Genomic DNA, 27,929 nt, shown 5'->3' with positions numbered 1-27,929 from the left:
GTTGGCATACACAGACAGATTCTTATAACCAGTGTAATGGATTATTATGCATCATATAAACATCCTATTTTTATTTAACCAATCCTGGGCCTGGAGACATTTTGATGTATTTTTAAACAGCATGACAAATTATGCTTTAATAATAATTCATCTATATCTTACTGAAATGTTCTGTAAATCCATAGGGTACATTCCTAGCAGCGACACAACTCTTTCATCAAGGATGTGGGTTTTTTTTTATTATAAAATTTATTCACTTTTTTTTTTTTTAGCTCTGGGGATAGAACCCAGGGCCATTTTCAAGCTAGGCAAGCTGTCTGACTCAATGATTCTTTGTATCCTAGAGAGAACTACATTCTCAGGTTTGGGTAGAAAGCAGTCTTCATTGAGTCCAGGACAATGATGCTATAAAGATGCACTTTTAATAGTGATGAATATTGCCAAATCATGTTTGTGCCCATTTTCACTCTCAAGAGTATAAACATGGGTTTTGAATAGGTGGAAAAGTATTGCTTTCTCAGATAAATGTACCTAGTTTCTGTTTTTATTCTTAAACTCTTGCCTGTGATTTAGCTTCTAGACATCTGGTATACAAATAAATGATGTTCAAATTGCCCCTCTTTCCTGCCTTGAGGCTTCATCCAGCTTTGAAGCCAACAAGACTATCTATCTCCATCACACTTTCAATGTCCCCACACACTGGCCTTGAGGAGATACCAGGATTCCAGTTCCGTGAAGAGTGTCTCAGAAAACAGGACAGACACCCCCTGTTAACCCGAAGACGTGAGGTTTTGAGAGGCAGCCCCTGGCTCCTTTACACAGCTCCATCAATCTGTGAGCATGAGAGACTCTTCTCTGATGCTATCAAAGGAACTCAGCCCTGAGCTTGAGCCGGGATGTGGAGCTCATCTCCCAGAAGGGGACGCTGACAGGAGTGAGTAATTGCTTGAGGGCACTTTGAAGCATGTTCAGTCATAAATGCTCCTCCATAAAACCTGATTCGTGGTGTCTGGTTGGCATCGTAGGCCTCCTGACCATTGAGCCTTTGGAGTTCATGCTCTAGATCTGGGCACTATATTTTTACATCCAGTCAAACAGCAACATGACACATGAAAACCATCTGAATGTCAGTGTTATGGAATATTGCAGACAGGAGACTGTGGTTGGTGGGTTATAATTATTTTTTCTGGGATTGTGATCCAGCCTTTCCTCGGGGGTTTAGTGGGATTGCTGTCCTATTTTCTTAGGTATCTGAAAATTCTAAGAGAAAATCTAGGGGAAAAGTGCAGAATAATGACACACAGTAAGCATCACGCTGCCTGTTCACACGGTGCCATACACACTGACAAAGTAAGAGGTGGTGGGTTCCTTGCCTAGATCCATTGTGTAGGGGACAAGAGGAGTGGGCGGTGGGGTGCTGTGTGGTGCTGTGTGGTGCTGTTCGGTGCGGTGTGGTGCTGTGCTGTGCGGTGCTGTTTGGTGCAGGGCAGTGTGGTGCTGTGCTGTGTGGTGCGGTGCAGTGCGGTGCTGTTCGGTGCAGTGATGTATGGTGCGGCACAGTGCGGTGCTGGATGCCAGGATTAACTTCATCCATTTTAACCACACTTGGAAACCTCCACTTGTATGTACAAGTGTGGGTCTCCTGTGCCTTTTTTCACTATCCGGTATCTACAGGACATTGAGAGGAGGGTAGAGATGTGCTGCCCATGCCTCGTGTGTGTGTGTGTGTGTGTGTGTGTGTGTGTGTGTGTGTGTGAATGGATGGACAATGCTAAGCGCTCAGTGAGAGCTTGGTCAGACAAGGGCTGTGGAATGTTACTTATGCTGTGAAATTAAGCCAAGTCTCCTTTGCCTTTTCCTCCCCATTCCCCATCTTCCTCTTTCTCATTCCTAGATTTTGCTCTGCTAAGTAATCAGACATGGATCTTATTCCCATGATATTTATATCCTTAGTGAGATAAGACAAGTAAAATAAGAAAGAATGCAATAAAATTCCAAATCAAAGCCTAGATAACGGGTCACAGGAGATCAGAGGGAGATGGAATTTCCAGCCAGGGTAGGGATATATTATAGTCTGTCTTGTTTTTGAGCTTACTATTTATCAAGAATGTTTAAATGGGATGGAATGGAAGAAAGCCCTCTCTAGATTTTGGGGTTGGCAGGACTAAACTGGAGAAGTCTGTAAACTTAGGGCATGGAGGGGGGGGGGACAAATACAATGAGATGATTTGGGCACAGTGAAGGGTATAGAAACATATGAGAAAGAATTTTTAATGGCATGCTAGGGCTCTAGCCTCTATGTCTTTTGCTGTGGTTTAAACTATTGTTAGAAATGGCTGGGCTTGCTACAAGCAGCAGAGTATAGATCTATACACAGTTTGGGGCAGGAACTTCAGGAAGTCTAAGCTGGCAGGCCAGATACTGGAAGGGGTTGCAGAAGAATATGGCAAGATGACAGCCCAGCACCCAGGCAACTAGAGTTGGCATTGGGAGGGGAAAGGAAGGTTTAGGGACGGTGCAGTATGGGAACAGGTGGCACTTGGAAATGTAATCAGGAATGAGGGAGTAGAATGTGTGTCCACAGTCAGCAGGCTCCAAACACTCCACTCAGGATTGTGGGCTGAATTCCAAGCTCTAGGAAGACAGGGCAGGATGGAAAGCGAGAAGCTGGGCCCCAGCCACAGAGGGACCAGGCAGAATGCCAAGCCAGGAGTCAGGCCTGGAACATGGGGCCTGTCTAGCAGAAAAGATGGCTGGATGCTCCATTCCAGAGTGCTGAGCCAAAGGCTTTTCATTCCTTGTGCTATGGCTGTGACTGATCTTAGATGCCGGGCTTACAGGTGGGAGCAAAGAGGTCCAGCTGTGCAGAGAGGACGCTGCTGGCTGGAGTTTGGGCTTTGTTTGGTAGGCAAAAGGGGAAAAGCAGAAAAATGAGCACAGAGAATATCTCAACTGAACTATTTTAGGTAGATTAGTAGTTTGAGCCTGGTGTGGAAAATGAGCTGGAGTGAAATGAAGCTTTACCTATGACAGATTTTTGCCATTCCCCTTTTGTATTAGTGAGAGTTCTCACTAGGGAATATATATATTCCCTAGTGTATACAAACACACACACACACACACACACACACACGAATATATACATACATATATATATATACATGTACATAAATATTTTATTAAATTGGCTTATACTAAAACAGTAACTGAGAAAATGAGGCTGGGCCTCTCAGTGGTCAGAACACCCCTACAAATGATGGTCTCATATTGGAGACACTGAGAACTTGCTAGTTACTCAGTTAACAAAGCTAGGTGCTTAGGAGTCCCATTTTGCCACCAAAACCCTGGACTTCCCAGAGAGCCCCTGGTCCTTAGTGATGGAAGCCTGGGAGTGCCAGTTCCGATAGCAGTAAAGGAATCGGCAACAGGATCAACGGGGTGAATCGATAAAGCAAGAGGGAAGGCCAAGTGGAAAAAGAAAGCCTTTCTGTGGCTGTGTTCTTTTTTTCAGGACTGCTACTAGAAGGTGCTGTGCACATTTGGGGTGGGTCTTCCCACATCCATTAAGGCGATCGGGGTAATTCTTTGAGGGAATTCCAATCTGTGGCATGCGGACACAGAAAGCAACCACCACACCTTCCTAAGTCTTTTTCCGGGGTGATCATTTCCCCTTGTGCCTCCTTAAACCCTGTGCAGCAGAAAGCAGATAGCATTACAGTCACTAAAAAGTCATTCACAAAAATGTCAGCTTTATCTGTCCCTTTTCACTTTTTAAGTGGCGCTTTTGAAAAAGTTGAACTTAGTGAAGTAGCTTACAAGGCATTTCCCTGGAGTGCTGTTCTGACCCTTGCCACAATGTGCTCAGGTCTCTGGTGTGCGTGCTCTCTCTCTCATACATTCTCATGTACTTACATGTTTTCTTGCATTTATTTATTTATTTATTTATTTATTTATTTATTTATTTATTTATTGTGTGTGTGTGTGTGTGTTCTCATGAGTATGTGGAGGTCAGAGGACAACTTGTATAAGTTGGTTGTCTTCTTCTACCATATGGGTTCTGTGAACAATCTCAGATCATAAGGCTTGGCAGCAGATGGCTTTACCCACTGAGCCATCTAGCCATCCCTATTCATTTATTTAATTGTCACAACATCTCATATATCCCAGGTTAGCTTTGAACTCGTGTAACTGAGAGTCGTCTGGAGCTCCTGGTCCTGCTGTCTGTTTCCTCAGCACTGGGATCACAGGCCGGTACCACCAAGCCTGACTTGTGAGGGCTGATGTAGGGCTTTTGCACCTTAAGTGAGCGCTCTACCCACTGAGCTACATCTTCAGCCCTGGCAGCTCTATCGAACATGAAAATTTTGGTGTGAGACTCTTCTGCATGATGTCTTCCAGTGATCTGCACTGAAGGTCATGGCTCCCAAACCGCACTCTGGCTCTTCCCACTTTGCTTGAGGAGTCCTTCTCATCCTTCAGCGCTGTCAGACGACTTTCCACTCTAACTGGGAAATTGCCTTTGGCATCCATCTCTGCTATTATTTGGCCTATCTGATCACTTCCCCACTTTTCATCTACTGAGCTTTGCTTCCCGTTACAGTCATTTCTTTAGACATGTCAGACTGCTTGACTGTGAATGAGCTGTCCCTCCTGGAAGTGAGGCCGTCCATGCTCCAGGCCAGCACTTCCCGTGTGACTGGCGAGGACAATCACTGCTCTTGTTCTTCCTTCAGACTGTAAGCTCCTCTTGGCTCTTTTCTTTTCCCGACCCTCTCATTCCACCTTCCTTTTTGTTTCTCTCTTCTTTTGACCTGGGGGGGGGCCTTGCCAGGGTGCTCACACTGGTATCAGACTGCAGGACAGCTAAGACTACAGATGTGCAGGACCACGCCCAGCTCTAGATTATAAGACTGTTTGAGAGCTTGGCTTCCCATGCACACAGAGTTCCTACCTAGGCTGCCTGCATGCCTCTCTGGGAGAACAAGTGATGCGATCACAGTTACGTGCCTGTGCCAGGAGAGAGGCGCTGGGAGGAAACCCTGGAGAGAGCCATTGAGAACATAGTTCTTGAGTGTTGGTAAGTGTGTGACTGCACCTCCAATTCTTGGGGGGGGGGAATGAAGCACTAATGTACTCCCTAAGATGCTGCAGCTCACAAATAATGGAGATAGTATATACTAGCAAAGGTGGCACTACATAAATGACCCAAGTGAAAATGCCTTCTTTTGAAATTGCTATATTTGGAATCAAAAGACTTGATTTTTGACTGTGGTCCAGCGTTTATGTTGTATGTGGTATTGATGTTTCTGTTTCTTGTGACATAAAATGGAAAGTGAGAGATGATCAAGAGGACATATGCAGCAGACGTTATAAGCTACAAAGCAGCAGAAAGCGCCAGTGGTCACCAGTACAGAAACGTCTATACCTGCAAGAAGGTATAAGGCAAGCCAGTCATGCTGTAAGGATTAAATGCTGGGTAGTCACGACCTAGCCAGGAAGTGCTAATCCCAACCACACCACTCTACCGCACATGTGGGCAGACTGCACCGTACTCAGGATGACTCACAGAATGCTCTCGGGACACAGTGGGCAATGATGTGACTTTGACAAGTGGCCTTCTCACCTCTGTGTGGTCTATGACGATCCCTCATTAGACCCCTAACTTTGGATCACCCCTTTCTCTGCTTGGAATACTCCCATCTTCCATCCTGTGCAGCACACTTACACTCCTCTCCAACACCTTGTAACCTGAGCCTATACACCCGCTGCAGTGTGCCTTAGTTGGATATGCTTTCTCTTTCCTCTGAAGGCTCATGGGAGTTAGTACTTCTCAAGTCTTTGTTCCTCTTTCAAATTTTTTTCTCCCATTTGTTAGTCAGGGATAGCCCTGACACCTGAGAAACAAGAGGCTTTTCCTTAAAGCCTGGGTTCTTGTCCCAGTTGTATCCCCACCTGAGACCTGTGAGGCGATGTTTGTAAATGGAACACAGTGTAACACTAGCACTGTAATTTGTAATTTGTAGTCAAGATGGTTCCATACAAGCCCACAATTCCCCTCCTGGCTGCTTACATTATACAATCCCTATGTTTGTTCCCAGAGAAGCAGAACTAATAGTATATAAGATCTATAATGAATTACAAAGATTGCCTCATGCAATCATGGAAGCTGAGAAGTCACAGGGTGTGACATCTGTCAATGAGAGGTCCAGGAAGGAGGTAGTGTAATTCCAAGGGCAAAGGCCCAATAATCAGGAAGAGCAAGGATGTAAATCCAGTTTGAGCTCAAGAGAAGATAGATGTGATGTCTCCGCCCAAGTAGTGAAACAGGGAAATCCCTCCTTCTGTCCAGCTCATGCCCTCAATGGTTTCGGTGAAGTCCACACACAGAGGAGAGGGCAGCTTGCCCACCCACCAGTCTCAAATGCTAACCTCTCCTACGTGCTAGACGTTCTCACACACAACTCACAGATAATCTTCATTCGAGGTTCTCCTGTGTATCAGATCAGTCAGCATGCATCCTTCCTTTCAGTCCAGGCTAAATGATTATTTCTTAACCTGATCCTTTATAGGGAATTATGGGATTGCAAAATATAAAAACATATTTTATGTTCTAGGAGGCATTCACCTGGTTAGTATATTATACCAAGCAGTCCTCCAAAGCCAAGGCTCAGTTACCTGGGGTCAACTGTAGTGTGACATGTTAATATTTTTCTTGATTCTTGGTTTTCTTTTAATTTTTGTTTTGCCTTTATTGTCTCAACTTTTGTGTGTGTGTGTGTGTGTGTGTGTGTGTGTGTGTGAGAGAGAGAGAGAGAGAGAGAGAGAGAGAGAGAGAGAGAAGTCACTTTCTCAAATGTATGTGATGGCATGTTATATGTTCTGCTTTATTGTTGGTTGTTGCTGATTATTTCTCTCTTACTGTGGATAAGGGAGGACTAGAAAAACATAGGTACTCACGAACAGACACTATGTTGTTTCCTTTTTAGAGAATTGTACCCTGTCAGTCTTTTTGACATATTTGTGAACTGACTTAAAAAAAAAGTGTGTGTGTGTGTGTGTGTGTGTGTGTGTGTGTGTGTGTGTGTGTGTGTTGGGGGTGTTGGGGTGTTGCACACATGTCCAGGCCAGAAGACAACCTCCAGTGCCGTCTTCAGGAATGCCACCTACCTCCTTTGATATAAGGCTTCTTATTGGCTTGGAGGTCAACAGTAAGGCTAGCCTGGCTGGCTAGCAAGCCGTAGGAGTTGTCCTGCCTCCATTTTCCTCGTGCTGGAGTTATAAGTAGGAACCCCACCACAACTGAAGCTCTTACATGGGTTCTGCAGGATGAACCCTGCTACTGCCCCCCCACCCCTGCATTCTTCTTCATCTCTGATCATAAAGTAACTCTTGACCTGGCTCCCTGTCTGTTTCCTGTCTGGATGGCTCCTTCCTTCTTTTTCTTTACTACTTTTGATTTCATGGGGCAGGGTTCACCTTCGAGATAATTTTCTCTGAAAAATGTGCTTTCAATCCTGTACGTTCGTTTGTTTAACCGTGCTCGCCACTGGTACATCTCCTCTCAGTTTCTATTGTGGAGTAAGGAAACTGGTCTGTTGGTCATTAGTACTGTGAGGCATACATCACAGCTGTGTGGTTGAGTTCATTCTGAGATGTCTAGCAAAGGATCCAGTATACTGTGGACACTCAGTGAGCCTTCACTGCATGATAATAATTAGGCAAAGACCTTTGTCTTAGTTAGGGTTTTATTGCCATGAAGAACACCATGACCACAACAACTCTGATAAAGAAAACATTTAATTGGGGTTGGCTTACAGTTTCAAAGGTTCAGTCCATTATCATCTTGGCAGGGAGCATGGCAAAATGCAGGCAAAATGCTGGAGCAGAGAGTGCTACATCTTACAGGGAACAGGAAGTCAACTGACGGTCACACTGAGGGAAGCTTGAGCAAAAGAGACCTTAAAGCCGGCCCCCACACTGACACGCTTCCTCTAACAAAGCCACACCTCCTAATAAAGGCCATTCCCTTTGGAGGTCATTTTCTTTCAAACCATAACAACCTTTAAAATCTGACTGTTCCTAAGTAACTATTGGTGATGTGATCTACTCTGGTGAAGTGGTTCACTTATAAGCCCTACTGATTTCTGTTCTGTTTAGTAGGTATACTGACTAGACAAGTTTAACAACTAAGAGCTTATATTTTTCTTTCCCGGAGACAGGCAACCATTGACTGGCATAGCAGCTGTCCTGGGAGGCAAGAGACTGCATCAGGTCTTTTCTTGATGCCATGGAATGAGAGTTCCTTGACCCTTCCTGGAAGGTCTAATTTTCTTCTGGTAGTCTTGAATCCTGTATCCAAAGTCAATGATTCTCTTAGGGTGCTTGGGACAGATCCTAAACCTTCTGAGTCCTTTGAGAAAGCCTGAGTCTGGTACAAATATGTAGAGTCAAGTTGAAGGGTTTGCTGGTACTTGGTAAACCACCATCCATGAGCTTCCTCCCATGAGAAGATCAGAAATCTTGTCTGGATCAGGCATGTGTACCAAGATTGACAGCTATTTCTCATGGTAAAGTCATGAGCTAAAGCCAGGGCAGTGGTGTTCCAAGGTCATGGCACATCAGCCTAGGAAGTATACAGCCTGGCAATGCTGGTCCTGAGGCCATGACATACCAGCCCCAAAAGTGGGCAGCCTGGCAGTGTGGTGCCCCCAAGGCCCATGACACATCAGCATAGCAGGTCACAAATTCCTTTGAAGAAAGTTAAATGCTATCTGCTTGACTCTAAGAGGAATCTAAGAGGAAGGCATGTCACTTACTGGGCTAGATGATTGCCATAACGTTTGTCATTGCATCATCATTCTTTTCTCTCTTCCTTCCTTCCTTCCTTCCTTCCTTCCTTCCTTTATATTACTGGGGATTGAACCCACAGCCACCCACATAGTAGGCAAGCATTCGATGGTGCTGAGCCCAAATGTCCCCTTGAAGGCAGGGTATTGAGTTCACTAGACCCAAGATAAATGATACATGGGTGTTTTATTGGGGAACAACTTACACAGATAATAGTAAGGAACCGCCACAGCATTCCTGCTCCAGAAGATGCAATCTCTGCCCTTCCAATGCAATCTATAGATCTATGTCTATGACCCTGACCCGAGAGAGAGAGAGAGAGAGAGAGAGAGAAAGAAAGAGAAAGAGAGATAGAGAAAGAGAAAGAAAGAGAGAAAGAGTATCCTCACCTGAAGCCACACCCAAAGGGGTGTGGCCACTAACACAAATTCACTGGCAAGGCAAGATGCTAGTACATACACCTACATACACTACTACATACACCCTCTCCTCCTCTTTTTTTTTTTTTTTAAACTTTTTAGTTTGAGATGGGGCCTCATGCAGTTGCACAAGCTGGCCGTACACTCATCTGCAATTTGGCCTTACACTCATGCAGGTCCTGACTCAGCCTCCCACAGAGCTACATTGCAGGCTTGTACCACCAGGCCTGGCTGAATACCATCATTTCTTTTCTTTTTTTTTTTTTCCTTTCTTTCTTTCTTTTTTTTTTTTTTTTTTTTTTTTTTTTTTTTTTTTTTCAGTGTGTTCCCATAGGGTATACGTTGAGAGAAATCATTAAATTTTATGTCTGTGCTTTGAGATGAAATCCAGTTTATTCTATCAACACTCCCCTCTCCTAACACACACAGGCACATAGACAGACAGATAGACACACACACACACGCACACACACACACACACACAGAGCACCATTGCCACTACCACCACCACCACCCTTGGAGGAAGGATTAAAAGGGAGAACATGGAGGTAGATGTGAGCCCTTACAGTTGTTAGGGGTAGCAGCTTCTCTTTCACCTAGGAGCCAAATGAGCCAATCTAACGCCCCCTCTTACTTCCTACCTCAAGCAAAGCAGCTTCCATTCTATAGCCTGTGCTACCTAAGGGTTTTGTTGTCGTTGTTGTCAACTTGACACAAGATAGAGTCATCTTGGAAGAGGGAACTTTAATTGAGAAGGTGCCTGAAGGCAAGTCTATGGGTTGATGGGAGATGTCATTCTGTAAATATGTTTCTCATATTGGTTAATGAATAAAGCACTGTTGGCCAATGGGAAAGCAAGATAGGTGGGACTAGAAGACTAGGAGGAGAGAGGAAGTAATAGGGAGGAGAATCAAGATGGAGGATGGAGAGAGAAGAATGCCAGCCCCTCTCTCTGGTAAGATAAGACCACATGAAAGTACTTAGATTAATAGAAATGGGTTAATAATTAAGACAGCTAGCCGATAAGAAACTAGTAACTGGCCAACAGTTGGTATTTTTTGTTTTGTTTTTGCTTTTTTTTTAATTGTGTATGTATATATGTGGGTATATGTTTTCCCTTTTGGTTGTTTTTAAATTTTGGTTTCTTGTATTGGGATTTTAAAAATAATTTTTATTTATTAATTTATTTTTCTTATTTTACATATCGATCCCAGTTTCCCATCTGTCTCACCCTCCCTCTCTTCCACCCTCCCATGCCCCCTCCCCCGACCACCCTCCCATCCTCTCCCCTCCAAGTCCACATGTAGGATGATGACTTCCAGGAGGGGTCATCAAAATCTGTCAAGTTTGGAGTAGGGACTAGGCCATCCCTCCTGCCTCTAGGTTAAGAGAGTATCCATCCATGGGGAATGTGCTCCCAAAGTCCTTTCCTGTACCGGGGATACATCCTGGTTCTATCGTCAGAGGTCCCTTAGACTGCCCAGGCCTTCTAACTGAGACCCATGTTCAGGGAGTCTGAGTTGGTTCAATGCTGGATTCCCAGTTATCAGTCTGGGGGTCCATTGGCTCCTCCTTGTTCAGGTCAGCTGTCTCTGTGGGTTTCTGTAGCCTGGTCTTTCCCTCCTTCTCTGCATTTGGATTCCAGTTCGGCTCAGTGTTTAGCTGTGGATGTCTGCTTCTGTTTCCATCAGCTACTAGACGAGGGCTCTATGATGGTGGATAAGTTAGTCATCGATCTCATTATCAGGGAAGGGCATTTATGGTAGCCTTTCCACTGTTGCTCAAATTGTTAGTTGGGGTCAGTCTTGTAGGTCTCTAGACATTTCTCTAGACTCAGTTTTCTCTTGAAACCTCTAATGGCTCCCTCTTTTATGGTATCTCTCTCTCTCTCTCTCTCTCTCTGTGTGTGTGTGTGTGTGTGTGTGTGTGTGTGTGTCTTGTCTATTCCTCCCCTGACTCAATCTTCCTAGTCCCACATGCTTTCTCTCCTCCCCCTCTCTTTCAAACTGAAAGAAAAACCACATGATCATCTCACTAGATGCTCTCACTAGATGCTTTTGCCTTTAACAAAATCCAACCCCCTTTCATGATAAAGGTCTTGGAGAGATCAGGGATAACCGGAATATACATAAACATAACAAAAGCAATATACAGTAAACCAACAGCCAACGTCAAACTGAATGGAGAGAAGCTTAAGGCGATTCCTCTAAAATCAGGAACAAGACAAAGCTGCCCTTTCTCTTCATATCTCTTCAATATTGTACTTGAAGTTCTAGCTAAAGCAATAAGACAACAAAAGGAGATCAAGGGGATACAAATTGGAAAGGAAAAAGTCAAACTGTCACTTTTTTTTTTCTTGATTAGTGGTTGATGTGGGAGGACTCAGCCCACTGCTGGCAGCATCACCCCTGGGCAGGTGTCCTGGGTTGGATAAAAAGGCACCCCAACATGAGCTCAAGCACAGTCATTAAGCAGTATTCCCCCATGGCCTCTTCTTCACTCCTGCTCTGACTTTTCATGGACTGCAAGCCATAAGAGGAAACTCACCCTTTCCTCCCCAAGCTGGGTTTGGTTATGGTGTTTACATAGCAACAGAAAAGCAAATTAGTATAAGATCTAACTCCATGCTTTGAAAGAAGCAAGATCAATATGGGCCACTGTGAACTGATCCTGTTCATTTAACAGGCAAATATCAAGGACCTAGCTATCTAGAGTTTTTCTTGGCAATGCAATGTATGAAACACTCTCTGTTTTCTTTTTTCCTTGAAGAAAGTAGGGGATGCACAATCGACTTTCTAAAGTATAAAAACCCACTTCTTCTTTGTGTTTCTGGTTCCCTGCGTGAGTAGTTAGCACATCTGTGGCAGTATGGCAAACTTTTGTTAAAGTTTCATTACCACAATGTAGGCTTTTCTTTTCTTTCCACCTTCTCAGACGTTGTTCTTGAAGCCAGGAACTTTCCATTCTTGGTTTCATCCAGAAGACAAATATTTCTGGGAAAACACAGTGTTTAAGCCATTCAGCAATTCTGCTGTTATGTAACTGACCACACTGAGACTTTCAATTAACTTTGGTTACATTTTATTGAAGAGTGTCATAGAATAACTGCGATAATTTTTTCAAAAACATTTGTAGGTTTTTAAAATAGACAGAACTCTCTTAAAAATCCACGCAGCATCTTGCAACAATGGTAGAAGGCAGCACTTGTTTGAAATATTGACAAGTCCATTGACTGTCTTCCAACCCTGACTTCAGTTGGAGAATTTCTAAGTGCAGTGAGCTTTCTTCTCATCATTACTTCCCACAGCTCTGGCCCTCTGCCTTCCATCCTTGTTCTCTTCTCTGGCACTTTTTGTGTTTTCCTCATAGGGCACATACTGTGAGACTGGTTGCAGGCTGCCCCCCTGCCCCCCACCCCCCACCCAGGGCTCCCATGAACTCTTCCTGCTTGTGGACTTACATTTCTAGTCTTCACCTCTGTTTTGGTCACTCCTCTGTCACTATCTCTAGTTTCCTTCTTCTCAGAACTGAGCCAATTGTTTTCCCCAAAGCAGAGTCCCTTTTTACTTCATCTTTATTTACAGGTCCCTGCATCCTCAGAGTTCTGGTCCTAAAACTTTTACTTTGTTTGTTTATTTGCTTTGCTCACTCTTTTTCTTGTAGCATGCCACCTATCATTAGTTGCAGCCTTTCTTCTTCCCATGCCACAGACTCAGTTCTTTCTTTCCTATTGTCCCTCTGAGTGTAGCTGCTAATTTAGAAGAGTGCTCCTTCCACAGCCTTCTCTTGTCCCTTCCCCCCCACACAATCTGATCTACAGACAAGCATTAGAGTCATCTAGTTGATGTGCTATTTTAGCATTTCTAATTATCTTTAAAGTTTGTATTGTTTTTCTTGTACAATATATTTTGAGAATTTTTTTCTTCCCCCAACTCCTCCCACATCCTCTCCATATCCCCATCCACCCAACTTCATGTTCCCCTCTCAAAAAAAGAAAAACAAACAACAACAAATACCAAAGAAAAGAAAATCAAAACAGACAAGCAAACAAAACAAAACACAAACAAACAAACAAAAAAAAAAAAAAAAAAAAGGAAGAAAACCTATCAAACCATGGAGTGCATTCTGTGTTGCCCACGTCTTCCAGGCATGGGCCTGCCCTGGAGTATGGTTGATTCTGTGGTGATACTCCATTGAAGGAACTGATTTTCTCTCCCACAGCACGTATCAATTCAAATAGCTTCTTGGCCAGGGGCGGGCTACTTTGTCTATGTCTGTTATCTTGGACCACGGGGTCCAAATCCTATCTCTTTCTGTCTCCTTTGAGCATGTGGTCCTCCCTGTGCCCTCTCTTTTCTTCCAAAGCATGCGTCTCCTTGTCTTCAAAAGTCTGACAGCAGCCTTTTAGAGGAGCTGCATTATATGATGCATTTTAAAGGATAGATTTATTTATTCTTTGACAATTTGATATATGCATATGGTACATCTTAATTATATCCATCATAACTCTCCATTTCCATGCCCCTCCTGGAAGACTTAAAGCTTATTAAAAATATATTTTAAAACCATGCACATATGTGTATGTCTATGTGCATTTAAGTGTGGGTATCATAGAAGCCATACATGGCTGGAGCTGCAGTTATAGCTGCCCACTCTAGTGCTAGCAACCGAGCTGGGGTCCTCTGAGAAAGTAGTATGTGCTGTTAATTTCTGGCCTCTCTCTCTCCAGCCCCTGCAAGGCTTTTTAAGAGTGAGCCCTGCCTGGTAGAGTTTCATTCTCTCAGTGCCCCCTCGCTCCACTTGCTCTGACCTGCTTAATCTTACTTGCTGATCTTTACTGTTGGAAAATCATTTTTCACCCAGTTCCTTAATACTTCTCCTTTCCTTTTAAAGTATAATAAACAACTTTCAGATAGTGACAAAATCTAAGATTTATTTGTCATTCAACAATATTTATTAGTACCTTGTTGAATTTATAACACGATACCCCCCCCCAATCTAGCTGTCAAATCTCTCTCTCTGGCCATTTTTGGCATCTGCATTGCTAATAACCATTGCAGATCTCTGTATGCTCAGCACTGTATGGAGCTAGCATGGTGAAAGAAAACCTGGCATCACCTCTGCCTTCATAGAGTTTACAGTCTAGTAAAAGAGTCTTAATAGCGAGCTTGCAACTGTGATTGAGCCACAAGGAAAGAGAAATACCAGGCCATGACTGCGTATGATACAGGTATTTAAACCAGAGCAAGGAGAGGCTAGGCTGTCCCTCATAAAGAAAATGATGTCTTCCAAGGCCCTCTGGCAGGGGAAGTTGGATATGTTTTAGATATCAAACACAATCAAGCAGCTAGAGTGTGAGAACACAGTGGGGTGAGGAGAGGGAGGCTGGGGAAGGCAGAGGCCAGCCTCAGCCAGGCTTTATGGGGTAGAGACAGGATTTGGGCTTTTATCCTTGGCAATAGGGAACCCCAAGAGGGGGTAAAGAACAGGAAGAGATGGTAATGTGATTTGAAAAGATTTCAGTGGCTACTGCGAGGAGGAGAATGGATTGAAGTAGGCAGGAACGTTGAGTACTGCATTTTTCTAGGTTTGTAGCAATTCAGGAAATGTTGCTCATTGGACTGAACAGTGGGTGAGTCTTAGGGCTCTCTGTGGTCTTTGTGTCATGAAATTCTGTCTTCAAGTGATAGAATCTTGAGCTACTTAAAAGAGGGGCCAGTTTTGTTTTGTAAACACCAGTAGTTTGCTGTATTTTTTGCAATTTTTTAACTTAACACATGGAGGCTCCTACTGCTATTAGCATTGAGTAGTAATGAGATATTGGGTACTGGGCTGAAGGCTTGATGTGTATTATCTCAATTAATTCCTGCTGTGAACCAATGACAGAAATGTTTATATTCCTATCTCCTTATAGGACTTAGTGGGTGACATGGCCAGGCTGGACCTCAACTCCAGATGCCTGTGACAGAAGAGCCAGTGCTCTGCCATTTTGCCATACCTGTCCCTCTTTCTTTGAGGCTCACTACTTACTATTTCAGCACCATGTTTATGACAAAAGGAGGTTCCTTTACCTTTGAGGGGAAAAAAGGTGATCTGGTTAATTGTCCAGTGACTCTTTCCAGTACCCTGGTCAAAGTCCTTCATGTTTAGGTTAGGTCACCCTCTGCGGTGTTTTATTATATGTCACACAGAACCTGGCAGCATGTCTCAGCTGATTGCTGTGTTTTGATCTTTTCATCTCTGTGGACACATTTCTGGCTGTGTCTTTTTTTCTTTTATAGAAATCTATAATTAGGTGAGGCATTGATGCACATTAGCCACAGATGGTACATTAGGTACAAATGGTATTCCATAATTCAACTTCTTCTATAGGTAAGCATCATCAGCAATTAAGAGTAGCCACCAACAAATCATTAAAGTATTAGTTGAAAAACATTTGCTGTCATGGCCACAGGAACCCTTTGCCTTGGGCCTGCAGTTGCCGAGTGGTATTTGTTTATATTTCTTCTGTCTTTATATTCCATCCTTGAGGACAGCCTTTTCTTTGGTTATAATAGAACTGTCTAAAATTGGCTCATAATTTGCTTACATGAATAGAATAATGTACTAACCAAACATTGAGAATTTTAATTGATACCTTATAGTATCTCTGTGATAATTAATAAGGTCAGTTTGAATTGAGAAAATGACAGCAACTGCCAGTTGTTTAAAGGACATTCATCTTTAACCAAGCGTGACTGGCATCTTGCCCTTTGCAAAGCAAGGTTGAAAGTTCAAGCAAAAAGCAGGCGACTGGGGCAACTCCAGAGTTTTTGTTGTTTTTTTGATTTCGGGGCTGGTGATTGAACCCAAAGCCTTGAAAATGCCAAACACACACTTTATCACTGAGTTGCATCCCCAGTGCAACCACAATTTTCACAGCTGGAAACAACCATAACAGAATGCCCAGATGATACTGGGAAAATGAGTAAGGGAAGCTATTGCTAAGCAACACAGCCTGCAGACCTCAAGAGCAAGGAGAAGCATTCGTGGGGTTGTTCAGAGGATTGAGTGCCTCACGTTTCAGCCATACTTAGATATTGCTGAAGGTAAAGTTAAGAGGATTGTGATTTATTTCCTTATATCTTCCTCCAAAATTGTTGTTAGTGACCTACAGATAGCTGAAGGTATAATTATTAATAAAACTATCGCAAATGGCTATTAACAGTTTCATTTTAACTCTATTAGCAGTGAGTAGGAAAGGTTGCCCCTTAGGTAGTAGTTGTGGGCTAGTGGAGACAATTGCTACTCAGCCATGGTAAGACAAGGTATAAAGGGATTGTAACCCACTCATTTCCTTTTCTTCCTATAGTCATTGCTATTACTCTACTCTTAGCTGCTTTCCTTTGAACTTTTATTTGTTTGTTTGTTTTTGTTTATTCAGACAGGATTTCTTTGTGTAGCCTTGATTGTTCTGGAACTTACTCTGTAGACCAGGCTTCCCTGGAACTCACAGAGATCTGCCTGCCTCTACTTCCTTAGTTCTGGGTTTAAAGGTGTGAGCCACAGCCACCTGGCTCCTCTAAACTTTTGATTGAGCATAGGACATTGCAGTCCAGCCTTGAATTTGGGGATGGCAAAGCTGAGGTCTTGCTATTTCTAGCCATCTTGTGTTGGTATTGTCATTTTTAAGACAAGCTTTTTAAATGACTTCATTAAGGTACGAGTGGCATGTTACATTCAGTATAAATAAATATATATATATATATATTTATAATTTGATGAGCTTGGAGATCAAAACATAGCATGAAACCATCACCATCATCAAGGCCAGTGGCAGGTGCACTTTCTTTAGTGTTTCTTCCTGCTCCATTATTATTGTTGCCATCGTATTAACATAAGATCTATTCTCAGGCAAGTTAAAAATACAATACAGTACCTATAGGTCCTATGCAAAAATTATCTCATATTACAGAAACTTTGTATTCTTTGGACAGTACCTTCCTAGCCTCCTACTCCCACACCCACCAGGTATAACCATTCTATTCAGATAGTATGTGTTTGACTACTCAGATTCAGTATGGAAGTGAGATCTTACCTTGTCTTTCAGAGCTTGACTTATTTCACCTCAGCATAGCATCTTCCAGGTCCATCATGTAGTCATGAATGACAGGACTTCTGTCTTTTTAAATGATGGATGATACTCCATTGGATCACATTTACTTTTATCCATTCATCCTTTGATTGACAGCTAGATTGTCTCTGTAGCTTGGCCGTCATGAATAATGCTGCAATAAACATGGAAGTGCAGGCATAGCTTAGAGATCTGTAGTTACATACTTTTATAAATACCCATAATTGGCATCACTGAATCTTATGGTAGTTGTATTATTAATTTCTTGAGCAACAGCTGTACTGTTTTTCATAGTGGATGCTGCTTCCATTCTCAACAACAATATACCAGGGTTCCTCTTCTCTGCATCCTCAACATGTTACCTCAGTGTGTGTATCTCCTTCTCTTCTTCCCCACCTCCCTGCCATTTCCTTTAAAAATTCATTTTTTAGTTAGTGTATGTTGCAGTTAGGGTTCTTATTGCTGTGAAGAGACACCATGACCTCAGCAACTCTTATAAAGGAAAACATTTAATTAGGTAGCCTACAGTTCAGAGGCTCAGCCTATTATCATCATGCACACATAGCGGTGTGCAGGCATATGAAGGGAAGAAAAAGATTTTTTAAAAAATAGCAGACTTTATGTGATTTAGAACTATCAAATGTTGAAGTCAACGAGGAATTTTCAATTTTATTTCAAAATACTTCCCCTATAGGCAATGTAATCAACATTAACTTCTTACCAGGGCTTTTGTGTTGAAGAACACATTCTTAGCTATAAGCACAATCATTCTTGGTGAATCTCTCTGGAACTGCAATTGGGAAGAGCTTGTTTCAGATTTCTCTTCATTGCAGACATGATACAGCTTCCTATGGAGTCTGGGCCAGTAGTGCTTAGTAGGGAGGTAGCAGAGAGAGAATGGAACCTTTGGACAATTCTCCATGCACCAGGTGATTTGCGTGGGTGAGATAGTCCCACTTTGTACCCAAGGGAGTGGTATCTAACCTGATTGCACTGTTAAGTTGGGGTTTGAACTGGATCCCATTGTCCCTCTATTTATACAGCAGGTAGTCCAGACACTGCTGCAGGATGAGAACAAGGGAGAGTACCTGGGAAGGGTCCGAGCCACCTTCTCCAGGAATTCCTGGAGAAGAAACTGCTTGTCCTTTATAAAGAAGTTTTTCAATAATCTTCAAATTTACAGTCTGGATGGGTTAGAGCAGTCATAAAATCAACCCCAAGGGTTGCTTGCTGTCCTTGGTCTCCTCTTGTCTTCAAGGTCACCAGAATTAAGTCCTCCAGGTGTGGCACAGTGCTTTGAAGAAGGCCTACAAAGTCTGAGGTAGGGCCTCCACATATTTTCTCTCTGACCCCTGGAACACTCTGTCTTAAGCACTGAGTACGGCAGAGGGAGCACTTGCGTGTGTGTGTGTGTGTGTGTGTGTGTGTGTGTGTGTGTGAGTGTGTGTGTGTGTGTGTGTGTGTGTGTGTGTGTGGTGTGGTGTAGTTGATATTTAAATTATAGAAGCAGCCACTTTGGTTGAAAAAGAACATTCTTCTCTCTACACAGTCCTGGACCCCTGAAGCTTGGGGCTGTCTGAGGAGCATATGATTTGCATAAACTCTGAAGTGTGCAGAGATCCTTTGCTTCCTTGGTATGCCCTTGCTGTCATTTCGTCTGCTCTTCTGGGGACATCATACATTCTATCCCTTGACATTTCAGCTCATGGTATATTTATTACTAATTAAAGCTCAGTGCTATGCCCTAGCATAGCAATTAGGAGGAGGTCTTTTTCAAATTGACCAGGGGTGATACCAGTAAAACATACGGGCCCTAAGGTTTTTGTGATTGGTGTGGAGTGCTAGAAGGTGCAGTTTTAGCAGTATTATTATTGGTTATCTCTTGCTGCTGATGTGTTGAGACCAGATCTTTTAAAATGTAATGTATTGTCCCACATAGATCTTTGTGTTAAGATAAAATCTCACCAGGGAAGGCCCTTCAAAGGGCAATAATTATCCCACTGTGTCCCCACAGTGTAGACATCCATTGACTACTCACAGAGACTCCAGAAACCCCCAGGACCATTTATGGCCCATGCCACACACTGTCAGATACAGCAAGACCCTCCCCAGCGTTGTCTGCTCTCACCCACAGTAGCCAGGAAGGCTGTAACTAAGCCTTATCATAATGGGTGGTGGAGTTGATGCTCGCCTGTAATCTTATTACTCAGAATACAGAGGCAGGAGGATTGCCACAAAAGTTCCAAAAGTTCAAGGCTAGCCAGGGCCACCTTTTGTCAAAAACAAGCAAATGAACAAGAATGGGCTGTAGGAACAAATCCAGGCAGTTGCAGGTGCAAGGTAGGGTAGAGCTCCCAGGCACAGTTTTTAGATACCCAGGTATCTTCTGACTTTATCCTAATGAAAAGCTTCCCGGAATCCAAGGGCACTCTGATGTAATTACTCCAAGTTCCAAATATCAAGCAGATCACACAAGTGTCCTTCATCCTGAATTCCCCAGTTTCCTTCAGCGAAGAACAGGCCGTGCACACACACCGTGTGGCACACATGGTTTTATTTTGGCAGCTGGTGGCCACCAGGAAACCCCCTTTCGACTTGAAAGCTTCGTTTTCCCGACCACTCCGGAGCTGGAGAAACGATCGCTGGCTGCCTTGATCCGCGGGGCTTCCGAAAGGGAGAGTGCGCTCGCAAGCACAAACAGGAAAGCCTGACATCACCGAGCGGCGGGGAGGAGTCTGTGGCCGCGGGCTCCCGGGCTGCTCTCTCGCTCTCTGGCCGCTCTCCTTTGTGGCCGAGTCGCGCTCGGCGGAGGAGGTGGCTGTGGGGCGGCGGGGCGCGTGGGAAGAGCAGGGACCCGGAGCCGGGCCAGCGAGACGCCGCGGCCGCCTCGGAGCAGGGCGCACCATGCAGTGTTCGCGTACCGGAGAGAAAACTGAGAATGAAATTGCTTTGGCAAGCTAAAATGGTAACGCGAGTTCCCTGCCTTCCCTGGACGCTTCTCTGCTAGGGGACTCTTCCCACCTCCAGCTTTCTCGGGCCGGGTTGTTAGAGTCTTGTCGAATTGACCCGAGCCACCCGGACCCCGCGCTCCATGGGGAGCTTTCTCACTCTGCTTTGTATCCCTCCCCTCTCTGAGCCTCTTCTCCTTAGAAACGTTGCCTGTGTACTCAGGCATCACCCGCGGGGTGTCTGGGACAGATGCGCGTCAGGAGAGCAGAAGTTGGAAAGGACAGAACTCAGTCTGGGGGAGCGGTGCCGCTCTACTTCCCAGCAGCAGCCCTTTAAGGCACATCTGAGATTTAGCAGGCGACATGACTATCCAGGGCTATCCGGGGGTCGCTGTGTGAATTTCAGTGGAAGCTGTATGAGGATGTGTTGTTTTTTTTCTGCACTTGCCTGAGTTTTACACTTTTTTTTTTTTTTTTGGAAATAAAAACTTTCCACATCTCTTTAACTTTTTGGGGTTCCAAAACAGAAAGAGGAGAAAAAGACATACAACTTCACTTCCCAAAGAGCTCTTGGCATTAAAACACTTGTTTGTGGGGAGTTTAAAACCGACATTGCTCAAATGTTTGAGCACTTAGAGAGGGATAAACTTTTGTTTTTGCAAATGAGTTCTTTTTCGTTTCACTTAAAGCGACAGTTGATCAGGACTAAAGCACAGTTTCCTTATGAAGGGAAAAAAAAACTTGAAAGAGTGGTTTAAGATATGTGGCAAGTCTAGGAAAAATAACTGAACTGGAGAAGTCGAAGGATCCTGATATGGCAGGAAAGGGCTGCAGGCCAAGAAAATCTCAGCCTTGCCTATTGCAATGTGTCTTGCATTGCTCTGATTGGAATATTTATTCGAACAGCCCATCTCAGGCTTTGAATGCTGCTGAAAGCAGGGAAGCAAGCTAGTGAGGGGGAAGAAAACAACAGCACACATCGACCCTCTTTTTCTTTCTCTTTATCCCGTGCCTGGCAGAGCTCGATTCAGGACTGGGGTGAAGAAGTTGAGGAAGGAGCTGTTTACCATGTCACCCTCAAAAGAGTCCAGATTCAACAGGCGGCCAATAAAGGAGCAAGATGGCTAGGGGTGAGTAGAGCTCCCGAGATCTTGAACTTTGGAATTTCAGTGTCAACTCTTCTGTGAATGTCATTATTATTTAGCCAAGGCACCCCTACCCCCGCCTTATAAAGGAGACTGTGGATGGCCAAGCATTTGCACTAGCTGTACAAGTCTGTCTTAGTACTTAGTGTTTTCCAATGCATCTCCCCTAAGTTTGTCAATAATTCAGAACCTTCCGGAAATATCTTGAAGTCCTTGGCAAACAGATTAGGGGTGGTGTGGCAGAAGATGGCAGACACACAGAGACCTGGCCAGAAAGCACAGCTTGTTTCTTCTAATGCCATAAGCCACTGTGCCCAAGAGGCACACGTTTCCCTTTTACCTGTTGCTGCCAACAGCCAGAAACTCAGAATGCACAAGCAACAGTCCATTCAGAACTGCTCCTTTTGAGGGGTGGCAGGTTTCCCATTGTGACCTTCTGTCTATGGTGTAAGAGGAGGCAGATGCATACTTGGTATTGGGACTTTGCCTGTAGAGTATGGGGTGGGGGTGCAGACACTGGAAAAGATTGCTTTCCATAAACTATTGGGGAGGGTCATGTGAGTTCTTAATTCATCCATTGACTCTTTCAACACATCCCAAATGAAGGGACTATGCAACACAGAAAGCCTGGCAACAGGATCACTGTTTGGGTGGGAGCACTAAGGAATGAATTCTTCAGGTGAGAAGAGAGTGGATGCATATGGCATAGGAGCCTGGAGAAGGAACATGGTGGTGGCTGAAGGGAGTCAGGAGGGGGAGGGTGTCCTCTTGGCTTCAGTAGAGCCATGCTAGGGCTTTGTGGGTGATGGCCTGAAGTGAGGAGTGAATACTTGCATCACAACTTACTGACTTTAGTTCCAGAACATTCAACGTTTGGAGCAGTGTCCCCAGGTAGACTGTACTATATCCACGACTGCCTGGGAGGAGCAGAGGCGACATGACTTATAAGTCTCAGAGTTGAAGGCAGGAGGCCTGGAGCCATGCTTCCTCTGCCATGACTGCTGACACTTGGTTTTTTGTTTTTTTTTTTTTTTTTTCCTTTTTTCTTCTCACATTGGCCTTCCCTGCTTAGATTTTGCTGCTCCTATGATTTTGACTAGGGCAGTTAAGTTGTTGGTGACTCTGAAGATGAGGTCGACGAAGATAGGAACTGTGCTGGTGAAAAGTCGAGGTTTTTACATACCAGGGGATGCCTTCTTCAGGACAGGAGCCTGGCATGAGCTGTGTTGAGGCTGACAAGTCACCGTGTTCCTCTGTTGGCTTTGTGTATATATGCATTATTTAAATGTGATGTTGGTGTGGTGTTGACATGTATGGCTAGTTCTAAATGACTGATAAGCTCTGAGACAGTTGTCTTCAAATACCCTTTGCATTTTTGGGTTGTTCTCCTCTCTCTAATGATACAAATGTTCCATGGGTGGCAATGTTAGTGTTTAGCCAGATATGGTAGCAAGAATGTCGTGGGAGCAATAGAGGGGACCTCACCCCAAATAAACTGCTGTTCGTTTAGATGTTGACAGCCACTTAGTGATTCTTAGCAGCTACTCTAGTCACTGGATTTACATACAGAGATATACCTGCCTTTGCCTCCTGAGTGCTGGGATTAAAAGCGTGCACCATCACTGCCCAGCTTGCATTCTCCTCTTATCCAGCCTCTCTCCATATCCTTAGATTTATAGAGTTTAGAGCAGTTGGCTCTGAGTTAAACTGTAGATCTGAAATACTGAGAAGAAGGAATCATGTGAGATTGTTTCTGGTTTGTAGAAGAATTCTGTACTCTTCCCATGTGAACAAGTGACTCTGGGACACCACACCTCATCAAAAGTCAGTTCTTAGAGCTCTCTTGAATGCCACTTGCTTTCATGTCTCAGGTGCCCTGTGGAGAAGCTCTGTTTCTTGTCCCTGAAAACCCCAGACTCAATTTGACTCAATCAATTGAAGCATAACAGCTATGACATCTTTTTCTTTTCCCAGTTGGCTTCCTCGCGTTTGTTTTCCTACATTCCAGTAACCTAGTCAGGATTCTTCAAAGTGAACAGTTTTAGAGTTAATGGGGTTGAGGTGAGGCGAGGAAGACGCTTCATGCATATTGGAATCTGACAACAGCTTTATGGGGAAGGTGCCATTATGAAGCTCTCTTTTATATACTAGGAAAACAATGCCCAGAGTGAGTCACTTGCTTGCAGGGTCATGTAGTTAAGGAATAGCAGAGGTTGGATTTGTACACAGGCGTTAGCTCTTTGCTGTCAAGTACTACCCAGACCATAAGGCTGTTTCCATGGCACTTGAGGACATCAGTGGTTCACAACACAAGGACACTTCTGGCATGCTTTCCCTAGAGTTGAAAAATGTAGCCTTCTGATCTTCTTTGTTCTTTGGATGATAACCAGAGCTGCAGATTATGGGATGTATTATGGTTGTGTATATCTTATTGATATCTCACTACATAGGTTGTATAAAGTGTGGCACCTGACAAAGGTCCTGTAGCATGTGAGTGTGGTCACAGTCCTGCTACTGGGTCTGTAGCGCTATTCAAGGAGCTTAGCACCTGCAATCCTAACACTCAGGAGGTAGAGGCAGGAACAGGAGGAGCTCAAGATCATCCTCTGCCACATAGTGAGTTCAAGGCCAGCCTGAGCTACATAAGACCCTTTCTAAACGATAACAACAACAGTCCCCAATCAAAACCAAGCCAAACTAGTTTCAAAAAACAGAGCACAGTTTTTATATTTTCTAGTGCTAAGATTTCAGGATAATTAATATTCAGTTATAGGAAGCATAACTAAATAATTGCACATTTGGGGCCGGAAAATGGCTCAGCTGTTAAGAGTACATGTTGCTCTTGCAGAGAACCCAGGTTTGGTTCCCAGCACCCTCACGGTGGCTCACAACCACCTGTAACTCCAGTTCTAGGGGGATCCAATACCTTCATGCAGGCTAAACACTCATACACATAAAATAAAAGAAATCTTAAAAAGGTAAAGAATAATTACACATTCTTAGCTATAAGTACATAAACCAAAACACTTAAATCATACTATTTTTTTTCTTAAGTTGGTGCTTTGTTTGTGATTACTTGAGGAAAACCCTATGGCAATGGTCCTAAAATAGATACTAAGTATGATCCAGGCCTGGTTTGCTCATACTTGCAATGGTAGTCTTGCCCATTGACACTGTGAATATATTCACAGAATATATTCTGTGAATAAATTCACAGAAATTTTGACCCATTGTTTCTTTTCGATAATATCTAAAGTTAGGGCAATTTTTCATTTGGCTCTCATTGTGGCTTCCATCATGTCATAGAATCACAAAAACCCGAGGCTGGAGGAGACATTAGAAATTAATTTCATCCAAATGTTCTTTTAGTTTTGGAAGGGTGAATGATCAACTTGTGTTATTTACCTTTGATGCCAGCATTGTGGTATACATCCACAGTGGCAGGAACAAACGAACTGAAAAATACCAATGCCCTCTGAAATAGGAAAAGTATGTTAGACAAAGTTCCCAGAAGGAGCCAAGGAAAAACATTCAGGGAAGGGGCTTTGTGGTCTGCAGAACAGGACAGAAAAAAAAATGTATCACACTTAGGATAAGTATAACATTGAATTGTTAGTAATGGGTTCACTTCGCATCCTTTGGGGAGTGAATTGGGTCAGTGGATAGTCTCATGGTTTTTCTCACTTCTATACTTTGATAGTCATGTGACCCTGTGGTAGAGCCCTGGTACCTCCTTTCCAGTGCCTAGTTCTTGTCACACTCTTGCAGACTTCAACTCTTGATGAGTTTTTGTTCGGATGGGTTGAAATTTTTGATAAGAGACACAAACAGTAAACAGAGGAGGGTGGACTATAGAAATAAGAATATGTGGAAAACTTATATAGATCCATGGAAATAGGTGGATTACCACCCACCTTTGGGCTTCAGGAGTGCCTTGGTAAATAAATATCAGTGACATCTGGATGGAGGCTTTCCTGCTCCTGGTTCCAGCATTTACACAGACCCTGCCTGATAGGTCATTGGTGTTGCTGTGCGTATTGCAGTCATGCGGGGAAATTCCTAGAGCTGTCAGATAACTTTGATTCTGGAACTTTTCTTTGAACCTCCCAGGGTGGTTGAGCTGTACCTCTGTGTGTCTCAGAGCATTCTGGGTCTCATTATATGTTTACCTCATGCTGCTGTAATTGTCTGTTTGTTTATATCCCCCACTAGATAGAATCTTGTAACTACAGCCAATAAATGCTTGTTTCATGGATGGATCATGCTTCATCCTTCTTTGTGGAACTAATGTTGTCTTGATAAATATGAATGTTTATGGTTGCTTCTTATTTAAAGCCAAATCACCATAGGATGTGAACCTATAAGGAGGAGCAGAGGGTGTGGTGTGGGAAAGAGAAAAATCAATTAGGTAATGATTATAGCTGTCCCAACATTCTTTCTGGCACAGAGCAGGGCACACACAAAGATAGTGATTATTCTTTTTAACAACAACAGCAGCAACAACAAATTCCCAGTGCTTTCTAAATCTGAGCCCTGAGCTCAGATTGTGCTGGCCTGCTTGTGGGCCACTGAAGAAAGAAGGGCAACACACGAGTTAAAAAGTATTGGCAAGCATTGCAATCATGTGTGGTTGGAAAGAGGAGTGGGATTTTAGATTGAAAGGAGATAAGCCCCGGAGGAGCCTCTGGTTTACTGTTGGCCATCCTTGTTTTCATCTAGGAAAACAGGTCTTGGGCTGAGCTATTCATGTCTGTTGGGATGTTTAATTTAGGATTCAGAAAGTAAAGCTCAAAATTTAGCAGCCATCAGAAAACTGAGCAACTGGTATTTTTCATTCTGACCTCGGGAACATGCTTTTCAAATAATTAGTTCAATAACATGGTAGCCTGCGTCAACCAGGAGAATGTAAGCATTAGGACTGCCTGAGATACTGGTTTCTTGCCTTTCATTGCTTTCAAAATCTCTTGAGCTCTGCATAAGCAATATGTTGTATCTAATTAAGAATATCCATTTCAGTTTGGCAGTCCAGAGAATACTTAATTTAGCTTTAAAAAATGGCATATCTAAGGGCTGGAGAGACAGCTCAGTGATTAAGAGAACTGGCTGCTTTTCCAATGATCTGGGTTTGATTCCCAGCACCACATGGTGCCTCACAACCCTCTGAAATCCAGTCCCCGAGGATCCAACACCCTCTTCCGGCCTCTTTGGGTACTGTGTGCATGTGGTAAACAAGCAGAACATAAAAACACAAAAATAATAAATAAAATGTTTACAAGCACTAAAAGTACATGTCTACCTCTCACAGATGAGAGCAGCATAAACCTTAGAGATATATTAACTCTTTATACTTAAAAGTATACCTCCTATTCCTATTACGGACACATTCCTTTCTTCTCTGAAGCTATAAGGCATGGCCCTTGGGGTTTTGAATTAAGAGAGAAAAGAAGAGAGCTAGGTGGCATGGCTGTCCACATTAGCTTGTTGGAATTTGTCACAGCACTGGAGTATTTGTTTCCAGATCATTTATCCCCAGCATAATTTCCTTTTAAACCTCCCCTTCTAAGGGATGAGGCTTTACAGCGAGTGTGGTACATGTGCTACATTAGAGCACACACAAATTCAAGTACAGCATCTCCACCATGGTGAGTGTTTTGGCAGAAAAGGCTGATTTCTATAAACAGAGCAAGGCAAGTGTTGGAAATGGGGAGAGATCATAAAAGTTGCTTCATTCTCTTAGACTCAGCCAACAACAGCCTGTCTGTGGCTGGCCAATGGGTGTGGCTAGTTTCTTGGAGTTGATTTGGAGTTCTCTGGAGCTAGCTTCTGGGTCATTTGTGGGCAAACACAATCAGTATTTCACAGATAACATGCTAAATGTGGGCCTACAGCATTCAGCGAAACAGTTTTCTTCTAAAATGGTTACAAAGAGGGGAGACAAAGTCAAGTCAATTCCAGTATGTTGTGGTGGATGTGATACCAGCTGGGGACTGTGGAAGAGACAGGGTTGTGGGTTACCCTGGCATGTGGTACTTCAGAGAGGGACTTAAAACTAGTCTTAGGGCCCTGACACTTCAGTCAGAGAGCACAGCATGTGGGAGGCAGGGAGGCCAGGGATGGAATTTCTGTCTGAGCCTCCCCTGGGGAAGAGGCCAGAGCTTGGTGGGGAAATGACAAGAAAGGGGGCCCCAGAGAGAAAAGGTAGGAACCTAGTGTAGAGAGCCCTGGTTCTCAGCTGTGGAGTCCCCAAGCTGTGGAACTGGAGTGGCACTATCACAGGGGCCATCGCAGTGAAGGGTTTGATACAGGGCAGTGTGGCCAGATTTGCGTTTTAGTGATGACAGAGTCTGAGGGAGGATGGAAGGAAGCTAAACTGCAGCAAGGGGGCCCCAGAGGAAGCTTGTGTGGTAATGAGTGAAGAAAGAAGCGAAGACCTGAATGGAGACAGCAGAGTAGAGAG

At 43.7% G+C, this 27,929-nt stretch overlaps 1 protein-coding gene across 3 annotated transcripts in view; it reads left to right on the top strand.

The window, feature by feature from the left end:
• Rgl1 (ral guanine nucleotide dissociation stimulator like 1) overlaps positions 1-27,929 on the top strand; it is a 238,764-nt gene that overhangs the window by 110,572 nt on the left and 100,263 nt on the right. Inside the window, exons 1-2 of one of the 3 annotated variants that reach the window (XM_051185980.1) lie at positions 19,932-20,344; positions 21,347-21,457. The exons of 1 other annotated variant lie outside the window; for it this stretch is intronic. In XM_051185980.1, coding sequence (XP_051041937.1) covers positions 20,318-20,344; positions 21,347-21,457 — 138 coding nt within the window. In that variant the 5' untranslated portion in view covers positions 19,932-20,317. Of the gene's footprint in view, positions 1-19,931; positions 20,345-21,346; positions 21,458-27,929 lie in introns of those variants that run through there. One more of the 3 variants, XM_051185979.1, reaches the window with a different exon arrangement.

This window comes from Phodopus roborovskii, unplaced genomic scaffold (assembly GCF_943737965.1).
Source record: "Phodopus roborovskii unplaced genomic scaffold, PHOROB, whole genome shotgun sequence".
Lineage (NCBI taxonomy): Eukaryota > Metazoa > Chordata > Mammalia > Rodentia > Cricetidae > Phodopus > Phodopus roborovskii.
Note: the sequence above shows the minus strand (reverse complement) of the source record. Positions and strands in the feature narration are given on the sequence as shown.